The 12,963-nt window shown below is 42.4% G+C and overlaps 1 protein-coding gene across 2 annotated transcripts; it reads left to right on the top strand.

Annotated features, from left to right (window-relative positions):
• The first annotated feature begins 877 nt into the window (after window positions 1-877).
• On the top strand, window positions 878-12,963 carry tpd52 (tumor protein D52). Of its 2 annotated transcripts, XM_068332962.1 has the most exons (7): window positions 900-1,018; window positions 6,763-6,934; window positions 9,585-9,715; window positions 9,810-9,958; window positions 10,184-10,285; window positions 11,268-11,316; window positions 11,907-12,963. In XM_068332962.1, the coding sequence occupies exons 2-7, from the start codon at window positions 6,811-6,813 to the stop codon at window positions 12,027-12,029; spliced, it is 678 nt and encodes a 225-aa protein (XP_068189063.1). In that variant the 5' UTR covers window positions 900-1,018; window positions 6,763-6,810; the 3' UTR covers window positions 12,030-12,963. The 2 variants fall into 2 exon arrangements, with proteins under 2 accessions (XP_068189064.1, XP_068189063.1); XM_068332963.1 differs by lacking the exon at window positions 6,763-6,934 and having other exon boundaries at window positions 878-1,018.

The following is a 12,963-nucleotide window of genomic DNA, read 5'->3' as shown; positions in this document are numbered from 1 at the left end:
TCAAGTTTGTTTGTCTGTTTGTTGTCGTAAAGATTACGTCCAGCAGGTGGAACTCTTTCATGACAGCTATCACGGTGACGCCTGCCATACTTCGGGTGTCTGGTTTCGGTTCTGACCAATTAAAGGCTTTACACATAGGTGTGAACATGAGTGGTATTTAACCCAGGTTGTGATTACAACAGGGATGCCAATTTCGTATCTCACTCTGACAGTTAAATTTCCAAGTTTTTAAAGGATGACATTGACAGTGTTACTATTTATTGCTCCAGCTCATGTAGGCACTGGCGAACATCTTGACATAACCTCCACGACGTATTGGACAAATAAAACCTTCAGGCGATTAGAAGAATATATGCCTTCCTATTATGCCATATCGGAAACTAGCAAGAAAGACTTAAGTATGTGGAAGAGTTTGCATTAAATTTTTTAAAATGACCATTGGTTCAAAATCAGTCCCACATATAATAGAGTCTAAACTCTAATAAAAAGTTGTTCTCTTTTGATTACATCATTCGTTTTGATTCAGTCCAGAGTTATTTAACATATTTGATACATGTATTATTTAAGAAGAAAATTTTTATCAAATATTCTAATGTTTCCCTGTTCCTCACTCTCAAAGGGATCAGAAGTAGCAGCTTTGTTAATTGTATTTTACGTCATAATGTGTGTTTATCACTCAATTAGCATTGTCTAAAAATGTCCAGAATTATGATAAATCCTTACGTTTGCGTTGCATTAAAAAAACAACACTGAAATAACGACGTGTCGGTGTGACACAGCTTGGACTTTCTAATGGTGTAAATCTTGATCCACGTGCTCGTCTGTGTTTACACTCCTGCGTGATGACGTCATGACGCACCCCCCCCCTCCCTCCCTCCCCGCACCGCGATCTGCTCGCTTGACAACATGAAAGAGTGAGCAGGAAGATCTGCTGCAAACATCTGAACAACCTGCACAGCCTCTGGAAATAAACTCTCAGGAAGAATATCCACTCTGACAATGGAGGACACAGAAAAAGGTAACGGATTTACTGAAAATAAGAAGTAGTCACTTATTTTTAATCTTATTTTTTACTTTTTTCTCAAGTGAAGGTTAGCAAACAAGCTAACTTTGCACGGCGACTATAGTTAACTTTCGTCTGTGGGAAACATATGCTGGGTTAGTTATCAAAATAAAATAAAAAAAAGTATTTATTAAACCGTAATAATGCATATGAAGCTTGGAAAGAAAATAAACCAGGACATATCATCATTAGAGTGCTAAAAGTTTTTAAACAGCACGGAAGTTAAGTGTTAAATAGTGTTTGTAATGTAAAACAGCTAGCTTACTTAAACAAGGAAGTCATTTGTATTTAAGGACAATGCTCGGGAGGGTGCACTTGGAAAACTGATTAATGTCTTTAATGGATTGATTTATTAAATATTTTCAGAAAGGTTTTTTTCTAATCGATTTATTTAAATAAATCGATTTAAACCCACTTTTGGATGCAGTAAAAACTTGTTAACAGTATGTACACTCGGTGCATATGCGTTTCCTCATAAATAGCTTAATCTACTCTTATAAAAGCTATTAGACTATTAAGTGAGGCATCCAAACACACACACACACACACACACACACACACACACACACACACACACACACACACACACACACACACACACACACACACACACACACACATAAATAAATACACAGACATACATTTGCACTGCTTGACTTGTGTCAATCCATCTTTCAGCCACCTCTCAGTCAAGTGTATTTGTCTGTTATGCAATACCAATGCAATCCCATAACATGTGTAACAAAAAGACTTCTCTGTGTGTCACAATGTAGTTGACACAAACACTGATTTTTTTTAAAAGTGTAAGTACAAGTAATATGCACATGTAAAGAGCCGTGAAGTTGCATTTATTTTCTCCTCTCAAAAGGTTGGCACAATATTGACCTCGTTTCCCTTCAGCAAAAAGTCTTCAACCCACCCCCACCCCCAAACGTCTGTAGAGATGTTATTAAATTTGATTCCTGCAAGAATTTTTGCCTCAAGAAGAAAAATATTGTAAAAAGTGAACCAGTAAAAACAGCATGTATGTTTGGATTTGGATAGATGTGGCCAGTGACTTGTCTAAAAGTCATGCTTATTGACACCAAACGAAATAGGGTCTGTGTTGCTCAGATAAAACTAACGCAGCACAGCTGGTCTGGACTAAATGATAAGTCAGGAATGCTCATGATGTTTGTTTCATGTCGATGATATTTATAAGAACTTGTCTGTATTCGTTGGTCTTGACTGGGGGCCAATCATCTTGTGACTTGGCTTTCCTGTGCGTTGCATTTAGATTTTACCACATTACATTACTTTCTTCCATTTGGCCATGAATGATGCATTGTTTGGGATTACATTACACTCCTTGGTGTAAAGGGTAACCTCTTGCCATAATACTTTTCAAAACTATTACTTTATTGAGCAGGGGTGAAGTATGACTGTGGTCTTCAGGTCAAAAATCCAAACCATGGATAGGCAGAAAATCTGGGGCCAGGGACCAGTTGAGGGAAACAGACAGAATGCATCAATGCAATTTCAGACATGTTGCCTAAACATCTGTTTTCTGCACAACAAGAAAGAAAAGCTAACCCATAATGAAACACTGCACACAGGCAATGTGTGTCTGTTAAGTCTAATCATAGGAAGTAATGAGTTCTCCTTTTTGATATATGATACATTTGTCAATAAAAGCTGACTATGCTATTCCATAGTTATAGCCTAATGGTAATGTACAATAAAGTCCATTTTATTATCACCTTTTCGTGGTGGTAACTATGGCGACTGTATCCTGGCACCATCTATACCTGGATTCTTGTTGTAATTTTCCTGTCACTGTCACCTCTGAATTTTGCTTGAAGTATCTTATTTTGGACCTCTCCTTTTATTATAATACTGTATAGCACTTTATCGGACATCAGTTTTTACCTGCCTACCTTCCCCTTAACTTGATCAGTGATCAGATCAATATTGATTATAGTAATGCACAAGTGGGAATATCTTTGCTTCAGTAGTTCTCAGTTTTTGTTACAGTGGCTGGAATTCAAGGTCTCCTTTTGGAAATTGTGTGAGTTATCCATGATTCATATCATTACACATCTAATTTATTTTTTGATATTAGTGGTAAATGTGCGGAAGTTTGCTTCTCTGTTAGAGCCTCAAACTCCACTTGTATTGTCGTTGCTTCTTTCATGCAAGCCTAATTATTTCATGCTGACAGGTGCGTGATTGTTTTTGGAATTCCTTGGTATTTTATTCCTTTCAAATACTTAAAATGATCTTCTGTCCAAAGTTTATACAAGAACATCATGAAACAAACATGGTTTTCATTTTACGGTAGAAGTTTTCTAGAATTTGCTGCTGATTTGATAGAAGATGATGTCCTGAACTCAAGTCAGATGTAGGAAATTGAGACAGGCGGGTCGCTGATCCGTGTTGTTTTTCACTGTCCAAAGACATTGATCATCAGCTGAGGCAAACATGTTTGCTTTATTAGATTGCACTGAAGCACAACTGGATGCTTTCAGCAGTCAGAGGAAGTAAGTTTCAGAAAACATTCCAAACCATGTACAGCAGAACATTTTTAGTCACAAACAAAATTTTTATGCTATGAACAAAATACGACGTATCTGTCCTTGTATGTTTGCTATTCTCAACAGAATAAGAATTGGGTAATTACTTCAAATACAAAACAGTCACCTAAAAATACTTGATAAGAATTTTATTCACTATGTCGTCACTTTTTTCAGAGATGCAAACTTGATTGTTTCCAGTGCTGGAGCTGTAGTTCAGTCTTTCTGTTTCTAAATTAAAAATGTTAATAGAAAATTAGATAAAGCACAGATTGTGAATTTTAAGACATGTTTGGGAAAATGTGCCCCTTTATATTCTTGACTCTATACCAGTAACGGTTGCTGGACGTGACTTGACATTGATCCGAACCCTTCTCTCTTCTCCCTAACATGCATTGATGGAAACCCGGTGGCCACTCCCGCTGCATCCCCAGTCATTCATATCTCATGACTCTCATTTTAAGTTCATCATGTGACAGGGTGTGCCATGAATAGGAAGGTAATTGATCTCGTGTTTTGCGTCATTAACAGCTTGAAGATGGTTCTTTGTTAGGGGATACAGTCTGAATGGGATGGGGGCCAGGGTCATGGGTGTTAGAAACACTGAACATGTTGTTGCGGTCTAGAGCTCCTCCACTTCAAAAGTCCGAAAAGAGGATTTATTTCTTAACAGGTGTTTTTATATTTTTATCCAACATGACAGGGGCTTTGGAGGATTTTTTAATTTAATCAGAGTGTGTGTGTGTGTGTGTGTGTGTGTGTGTGTGTGTGTGTGTGCGTGCGTGCGTGTCTGATAGTCTGCTCTGGATGCGAGGTAAAAATCCCACAATGCCAGGATTAAATTTGAGACTACAAGTGATCCAGTCTAAAATGCAAACTGATTCCGAATTTTATCATGAGATTTATTAGTGTTTTAAAGTTTTCTGGGAAAGTTGTGTCTTTAAATTGATTTTTTTGTGCGTAGTCTTTAGTAATTTGTCCATCTCCCTCTTTTTTTCTTTTTTTTTCATTTTAACACGTGTCACATGAATCCAGTTTCATGAATCTGTGGCGACGCTGCAGAAGGGAAATGTTGGATTCTAGTATGAAAAGGCACTAATTTCAGTCATCTCACTCATAATTAACATTTCACCGTTACAGAATAATAGTCTCATGTGTTTCACTGGGACTTCAGCAGTGTCACACTATGATTTAGTTTTTAAACTCATACACAGCTTCAGCTGAAAGTTTATCGCTGTGTTCTCGTCACGGTGACGTTCGTCACTGGTGGATCTACGCCCCATTACATCAGTGCCTCCAGGACAGACCCTCCCACCCCCACACCCACCCACACACCCCCATCCATTAATGCAAAGAATTTCCGAAGTCATGAATGCTGCTGTCTTTGGTAATCATCTCCGTCTGGAGTTGTTAGTCAGAATGCAGAGTTTTTCTAGTGGGCTGTGGTTTGTTTGTCCTGAATAACTTAATGGGTGTTGATTTTGTGCTTGCTTACTTTCTGCTGTTTCCATCCTCCATCGCTCCTCTCAGGGATCCGTCTTCAAACTGTTGATTCTTGCACCGAATTCTTGCTCTAACTCACAGATTCTTCTACGTTTGGATGTCAGTCGTTCTTTCTGTGAAGGGTAGACGAGGAGATGAGACCATTTAGATTGTGACTGATTCAGTAGGCTTACAGGTAGTTCTCAGGTAAATCAGAGATAGACATCCTACATCCTGTTTTTTTCTGTATCCATAGTTACATAACCGGACTGACTGCTGCATCAAACCACATGACAGCCAGAGCTAGCTGGCTATGCTGATTGGTTGCGTTTTAATGGCGGGAATAAAGAGATTATGGCTATTTGTTTTGATTAATTACATCATGATATGCTTTGTCATGTCGTCTTCTGTTCACTCCTGAACTGGATTCACGTCGGAGTGAATTTCTGCGTCATTCTTTGTCATAAAGGCAGAGCTAGAATGTTGCCAGGCAGCTTTTTCTACGTCACTGCAGCTTTAGATTTTCGTCAAGTGTGTTTCAGAACACAGACACACACACACACACACACACACACACACACACACCGCTCACTGAGACACTATCAGTTTCTGTGAATGAAGTGGAACCGGACCGGTATGTTCTCATTCAGCCTTTTCAGTGACCATCATCATTTGGCTTAAACTAAAATAAGATGGGATTGGTTCTTTGAGAAATAATCTGATCGTCAATGATCAGCGATGATCGATGCAGCCATTGTGTTTCGTGCACACACACACACACACACACACACACACACACACACACACACACACACACACACACACACACACACACACACACACACACACACACACACACACACACACACACACACACACACACACTCGCTGAAGGAACCAGCAATGCCTCGGGCCTCCTTCCCCTCTCACGATCTGACCAGCATTACTGCTCCTCCAAGCCGGACTACCCATCCCATCCCGGATAAGCGCTTCTCTGTAATCTGGGACGCTGCAGATTAAACCTTTTACCACCCCCCTACTCCAATCTCTCTCTCTCACACACACACACACACACACACACACACACACACACACACACACACACACACACACACACATACCATGTGACCAGCCAGTGCAAGTGGGCCCGCTTTCATTTCCTCGTTGGATTAATGTCAGGGAGGGAGGGGACTGACAGACACCTGAGATTGAGATTAGAGTATCGCTGCAGCTCTGACACTGAAAGCGGTGCCGATTCCTGTAAATGGATGTTAAAGGACAGACTGAGAGCCGAGCTTCGGAGTCACCTTTGTGAGAAAGAGAGAAGAGGTGTGTGTCAGTAGTGTGTGTGTGTGTGTGTTTGCTGCAACACCTGCCTGAAGCGACAGGTAACAAACTGACAGTCAGGACGGAGTGGAGGGCTCGCCGCGCCTCGGGCCCGCTGCACAGACGGAAGGAATTACCTGAAAACTCATTACACAACCTCCTCCCACTTTCACTGGGACATTGTATCTCTGACACACACACACACACACACACACACACACACACACACACACACACACACACACATACATACACCGCAAGACTCCAGGACGACATACACAAAGAGCCACAGACCCAGGATCACATGTAGACAATCAGCGCTGGGCTGTTTTTGCTTAGATAGCAGCGGCGGTCGCTCCGACCAGCAGCACGCCGGCAGCCGTTACCATGGAGCCCCTGGAGGAATACCACTCTCCCTTCGACTTTGAACAGGGAGTGAACGCCAGCTATCTGTACCTCTCCCCGTCCTGCAGCGACTCGCCGCCCAGCTCCCCAGCTGTCAAAACCAGAGGTAAACGCAAGGAGGACAGGGAGAGGCCTGGGCTGTGTGTGTGTGTGTGTGTGTGTGTGTGTGTGTGTGTGTGTGTGTGTGTGTGTGTGTGTGTGTGTGTGTGTGTGCACTGAGACAGACAGACAACCGGTTTGGCTCATTGAATCAGCTGGTTTTATATTGTCCTGCTCAGTTTCAGTTTCTGGTCTACTTTTTTAAATTTTGCTTCTCAAAAAGGGAGCATTTCAGAAAAACACACACCGAACCTCCACCGACACACAACAAGCCCCTGTTAACAAACACAACCTCCATCTAAAGGCTAGCAGGACCGCTCACATGCGTTCATGAGAATCCATAGAGCAGTTAACGGTGCGTGTTCCTGAAATCCGGTGTCGATCCAGAGTTTATTCGCGTCTGTTCTTCATCCCTAAACGTCATTCGGTCTCATCGTTTCCGTGTGATGACATTTATTCAGCTTTGTTTCTAACTTCTTCTCCCAAAACATGTTTTTTATTCCTCAAACATTTGGTATTATTAGATTAGATCTGATTGGATTATGTTCAGATTTATTCGTTGCCTTCTTCGATGTGTTTTCTACTCGTTCTGCTCTATCTCTATCAAGAGGGGGTCAAGTTTTCGGCATTACTGATATAAGAAATCTTCAACAGAGATTAAGATATGGATTAAAGAATGACCGGTTGGAATTATCACTCTCTGATCTGTTGAATTAATCCAGATTATATGGTGCAGATTGTCAGACATACTTCAGGTCAGCTGACGCCATGCGTCTTCCCTCTTCCAATTATCTCACAGAACAAATTTAATAATCTTACATTTAGGGGACACTCTGTCAGAGATAATTTAATATCAGATGGATTTAAATCAGCCTGAATTTTTCTTCATAATAAATTCAGTATGACTTTATTCATGCGCTGATTGTTGTGTGACTTTTTACAAACACGTTTACTTCACGAGTCTTGACAAACTTTAGAACGCTTCAGCCTCCTAACGTTGCTTATTTAGGTCGTTATTATTTATTTAAAAGATGCAGAATCACACGATCCCATTGGTCGGAGAGGAAATGAGCTGAAGCTGAGGGACCGGGCGGCGGGTGGTTGTGCTCACACCCACACACAAACTTCTCACAAACTCTGTCTTTCTCCCCTTCGTTCTCTCTTTCTTTTCTCTCTCTCTTTCTCAGCCTCTGGTCCATTCTGGTGAAAACACACCTCCGAGGCGAACATCGGAGCTACCACACACACACACACACACACACACACACACACACACACACACACACACCAGACGACACATTTCGTCTTGCTGCACGCGGGAATGCATTCAAAACTTTTCCATAGCAAGGCATCAGCCTGCAGACGGTTATGAACTTTAACCACTACATTCTTACAAAACTGTGTTTAAAGCAGATCAGAGGTCTGTGGCGGCTTAAAGTTGATGATAGGAAGAGAAACACAATTTCTAATATAACAGGAGAGAGGAGGAGGCCTCGTGTTAAACAGGAAGCGTCCGTTACAGCAACGGTTCTTCTTACTTAATCACTTTAACATTTCCTCATATTATTCTCATTAGATCTACTTATTTATTTAATTTGATGAAATCCTCTGCATATATATTTCAGCCACAGTATACAGACAAGTTCTGAACTGGAGCTTAAGTGATTGGAAACCTGAGGAATGCATTCACAGACAGTCGTGAGGATATTAGTCTGAATGTCGTGGCATTTCCTGATTCTTGTCAGTTTGGTATCTGGTCCTCCACAAAGATTCTGCTTGGCTTCAGATATTTTTGAAAATATGGGGAGTATGGAGGCAGGAGGAAGCTGGAGAACCCATATTTTTTCCCTAAAGGGAGATCGATGCGGCGCGTGGTCCAAAACATCTTAGGAAATCTTTAAATATTAATTCCTTTTTAAATTCCTGCTTCATCTTTGACAGCATCTGCGTGTGTGTGTGTGTGTGTGTGTGTGTTTTTTTTTTCTGTCCATCTGTATTTGTATGACAAACTTGCATCAGGTGGTTTTTAGAAAGATGAAGGCTTCCATTAAAATCGACTGTCATGGCTGTTCCGTCTTAAGATCTGCTCTCCCCCTGCTGAGTTAATGGTGCAGTATATTTATTTCTCTACACCATTAAATGTATATCTTTGCGTCTATATTTTTTTCTTTTACTCTCAGTCCTTGAAACCCCAGATAAAAGGAGAACCGACCCGCCGTCTCTTTGTTCCATCGCGGTCAGACGGATCCTAACAACCTCTCTGCGCCGATGTTTTCTCACGCTGTCTCAACCCAGGACGTCTCCATCTAGGAGCTTCTTTGTATTATTGATGCTGCTGCTGCTCCTGCTGGGAGCATCTCTGTCAGAGATGCCAGCATCAAAGGAACCGCATGCTGGAAGCGTGTGGAGTCAAAACACGACCGTGTGTGTGTGTGTGTGTGTGTGTGTGTGTGTGTGTGTGTGTGAGAAAGAGAGGGAGCTGGTTGGTGTGGCCGTACAGAAGCAATGAAAGCTTGTGTTTCTGATCTCGATCAAACGGCATGTTTAGCATCCTTTAATTTCTCCTGGCTTTATTGACAAATAGAGGAAACATGTGACTCACAAAGGAATCAAAGTTTTTTGAAATAATAATCATAAATTTATTTTTTTTAACCTAGATTCCCAGCAGCATCCGGACCCGGCTGCAGAGATGGGCGAAGATGCGATGGTGTCCACCGGTCACTATTCCTCTCCTCTCCCTGCCATGACGGAGGAGGAGCGGCAGGAGCTGCAGGAAGAGCTCGCCAAGGTAGGGCGGGGCCTGAGGGGTCAAAGGGGTCATGGTTAAGGTAGCCAATTGGACATCAGACCTTATTTTTGTGTGTGTGTGTGTGTGTCTGCAGGTTGAGGATGAGATCCAGACGTTGTCCCAGGTTCTGTCGGCCAAAGAGAAGCAGGTGGCGGACATTAAGAGGAAGCTGGGCATCACACCCCTCAACGAACTGAAGCAGAACATCACAAAGACCTGGCAGGAGGTCACCACCTCCAACGCGTTAGTACCCACCCCCCTCATTCACGCCAACCCCCCCATACAATTCACCACCGCCACAACGTCTGCCCTCGACAGGCCCGACCAGTTTCACGTGACTGGAAACGAGGAGCGTTCTGATGCTTTCAGGGAACTTAAACTGGCTTTGAATGGTTGAGTTCTCTCTGATCATCGCTCTCCTTTTCTTTCACGGTTCATCACCCCTCCCTCTCTTTGCTCCCCCCCCAGCTACAGGAGGACTTCTGAAACGCTTTCTTCAGCGGGTCTGAAGGCGTCAACGGCGATCTCCAACGTGAGCTCAGCCATCAGCAAGAAGCTGGTGGATGTCAGGTGAGCCCTCCTTTATGTAAAGGGTATATTCTGGTGCATATGTATTTTACATATGGCAAATCCTAATCCCCCCCCCCTCTGGATTACTTTACTGAGCTGCAAACAAGATTATACGGCCCCTGAAGCACCATTGTGCTGAGAAAGGCCACCTCCTTGATGAGCCTCTTCACAAAGCTGCTTTAGGGGTGTGGTAGTGAGCAGGGGGTCGCACACGGGTCAACAGGGGTGTGTGTGCGTCAGTGTGTGTGTGTTTGAGGAGATACTTCCCCCCCCGTGTCATACAGGATTAGCGTGTTGACACACGATCAGTCTTCATAGGGTGAAATGGGATTTATAGGATTCACGCATTTAGAGCAGCGATGGTTAGAATGCAGGAGATTTTTTATCGTGTGTGTGTGTGTGTGTGTGTGTGTCTAAAACTGTGTGTTCTGTGCTAAGATAGCCGCTAACCGCTAACCTTTTCTCCTCCATCATGCTGACGGACAGCATGCGCTCATTGCAACACTCAGCTAGCATGCCTGTCATGAGGTAAGGGACCCCCAGCTGGTGTGTGTGTGTGTGTGTGTGTTCATTCATTCATTATTTGATCCTAGAATCCAGATTTTGCATGTTTTGCTAGAAAATTGAGTAAAATCTGTTTTTATTTGTATGTTTTTGTCGAGAACCACAAAAAAAAAACCTATTCTGAATGTCATGGTGATTTCTGATAGCTGATGCGTTCATAGGTGAACATTTAAAAACATAATTTGACTCAAAGGAGCGCCTGAACGACACGCTGTTCATTTCACATCCTCTCAACTACGCTTTCACCTTTCAAGAGCTTTTCAGAAAAGCAGGAATCATCGAGGTCATCGAGACAATCCTGCTTTGTGTGTGTGGAGTGTCAGATAACACGTCACCTGAAGGTGTGAGGACAGGCCCGTCCTCTTCCTCATATTTCGTCTTTTTCCTCTCTGACGTCTCGTGTGTCTGTCTCTTCCAGGAATGCACCGTCCTTCAAGTCCTTTGAGGAGAAAATGGAGAATTTGAAGGTAAATGAGTTTATTAAGTCAGACCTGAGCAGAGGAAACATGTGAAAGTATAATTTAGTATTTATTATTATTATAAAGATCCACCAGGAATAAAAACAGGAAGTGTCACTGACCCACTTCAAATTTGTTTTTTTGTTGGCTCTTTAGAATCCCAATAAAATCTATTGACCTGCTCAGGTCCTTCGTGTTGTGTCATATTCCTATCAATAGCTTTATTGATTATTCCTCAAGGTCATATTTAAAACACAAACACACCTTTAAACTTCTTTTTAATCAGTATTTAAATAAAGCTGTGCAGCTTTTCCAAAACCCGTCATCACGAGCAGCCGTTGATCTGCGGTTAAGTTAAACTCGTCGAACTTCTGTCACTGAAACTTTGTGTTTCAGTGACAGAAGTAGAGACAGTATACAGACATGTCTGCAATATCTAATGTTAATTAGAGTTAATTAGACTGTTAGCTTTAGCAGTGGAGCTCCCCGGGGGGGTCACATTTACTGTCCATTCACAGTGATGGAAAAGAACCACACTTGAATTTAAATGTAATGTGTATGTGTGTAAATTGTGACCACCCCCCCTCCCCACCCCACAGACCAAGATGAGTTCGCCAGCCGCCCCTCCTTCCAGCACCAGCGACGAGGACAACAACCCCGCCACCGAGTCTTTGCTCACCCAGCCTGAAGACTCACCCACCCAGGAGAGGCCGATGAACTGAGACCTGCCCGACAACTCCGAACTCCCCCCACCCCCCCCACACAAAAAAACCTGTTTCCTCACTTAACCCTCTCACTTCCTGACCACCAGCTCTCTCTTCCTAAACCTGTGTGTGCCAGCCTCCTTTCATTGTTAACAAAAAGTTCGTCACAGCTTTCCTTCTTTTTTGTGACGCGTCGCCGACCCGGCGACTGGAAGCTCGAGACAAACGGAGTCTCGACGTCGAGTCTGTTCCTGCCCAAGTGCCCTGCTTCAACCCTCCTCTTCTCTCTCTGCTCCCATGCTCCTTCTTTCTCAGCTTTGGTCTAACCAGTAAAGTTCTGTTGCCAAACATTCTCCTACTTTCCTTCATTCTTTTTTTTTTTTCCCCCCACACCTAAAATTTTGACTGTATGAAGTTGCACAAATATCTGAAAGGTTTAAACTTCTAAAGTTGACTTGTTTAGTGAAGAATTTACACGTTCTCTTTGTCGTCTGCCTGCTGCTGCGTTTCCCGTTTTCGATATTAAATAGATTCTTCTGATCGAGGTAAATGAAGAAAAGCAAAAAAGGAATCAAGTGGACTTTGGTTCTTTTTCAATTCCCATAAATCTCCAGTCCAGTTGCTCTCCTTGATTTCTATTCTTATGAATATTTGTTGGCCTTACTTTCAGGGCACTTATTCGTTCACTATTCAAATTTGGGACCAAAATGATATCAGTTTTCTTCATGACACCGACTCTGGATTAATATATGCTTATAAAATAGTCTAACACTGTTTGAAATACGACGTTATGCCCTTTATGTGTGACACATTGTTCCACCACTGTGTAATGTTTCACCCACAGAGCCAAGCGACTGGGTGTGTGTATGTGTGCGGTCGGTTGTGTGTGTGTGTCGCATCGGGAGTCACCGACTCCAAAACGGTGAGAGTGAAATAAAAATAAATAAAAATG

Source organism: Antennarius striatus, chromosome 14 (genome assembly GCF_040054535.1).
Source record: "Antennarius striatus isolate MH-2024 chromosome 14, ASM4005453v1, whole genome shotgun sequence".
NCBI classification, from domain to species: domain Eukaryota; kingdom Metazoa; phylum Chordata; class Actinopteri; order Lophiiformes; family Antennariidae; genus Antennarius; species Antennarius striatus.
The sequence above is the reverse complement of the archived record's forward strand: the minus strand, read 5'-3'. Positions and strand labels throughout refer to the sequence as shown.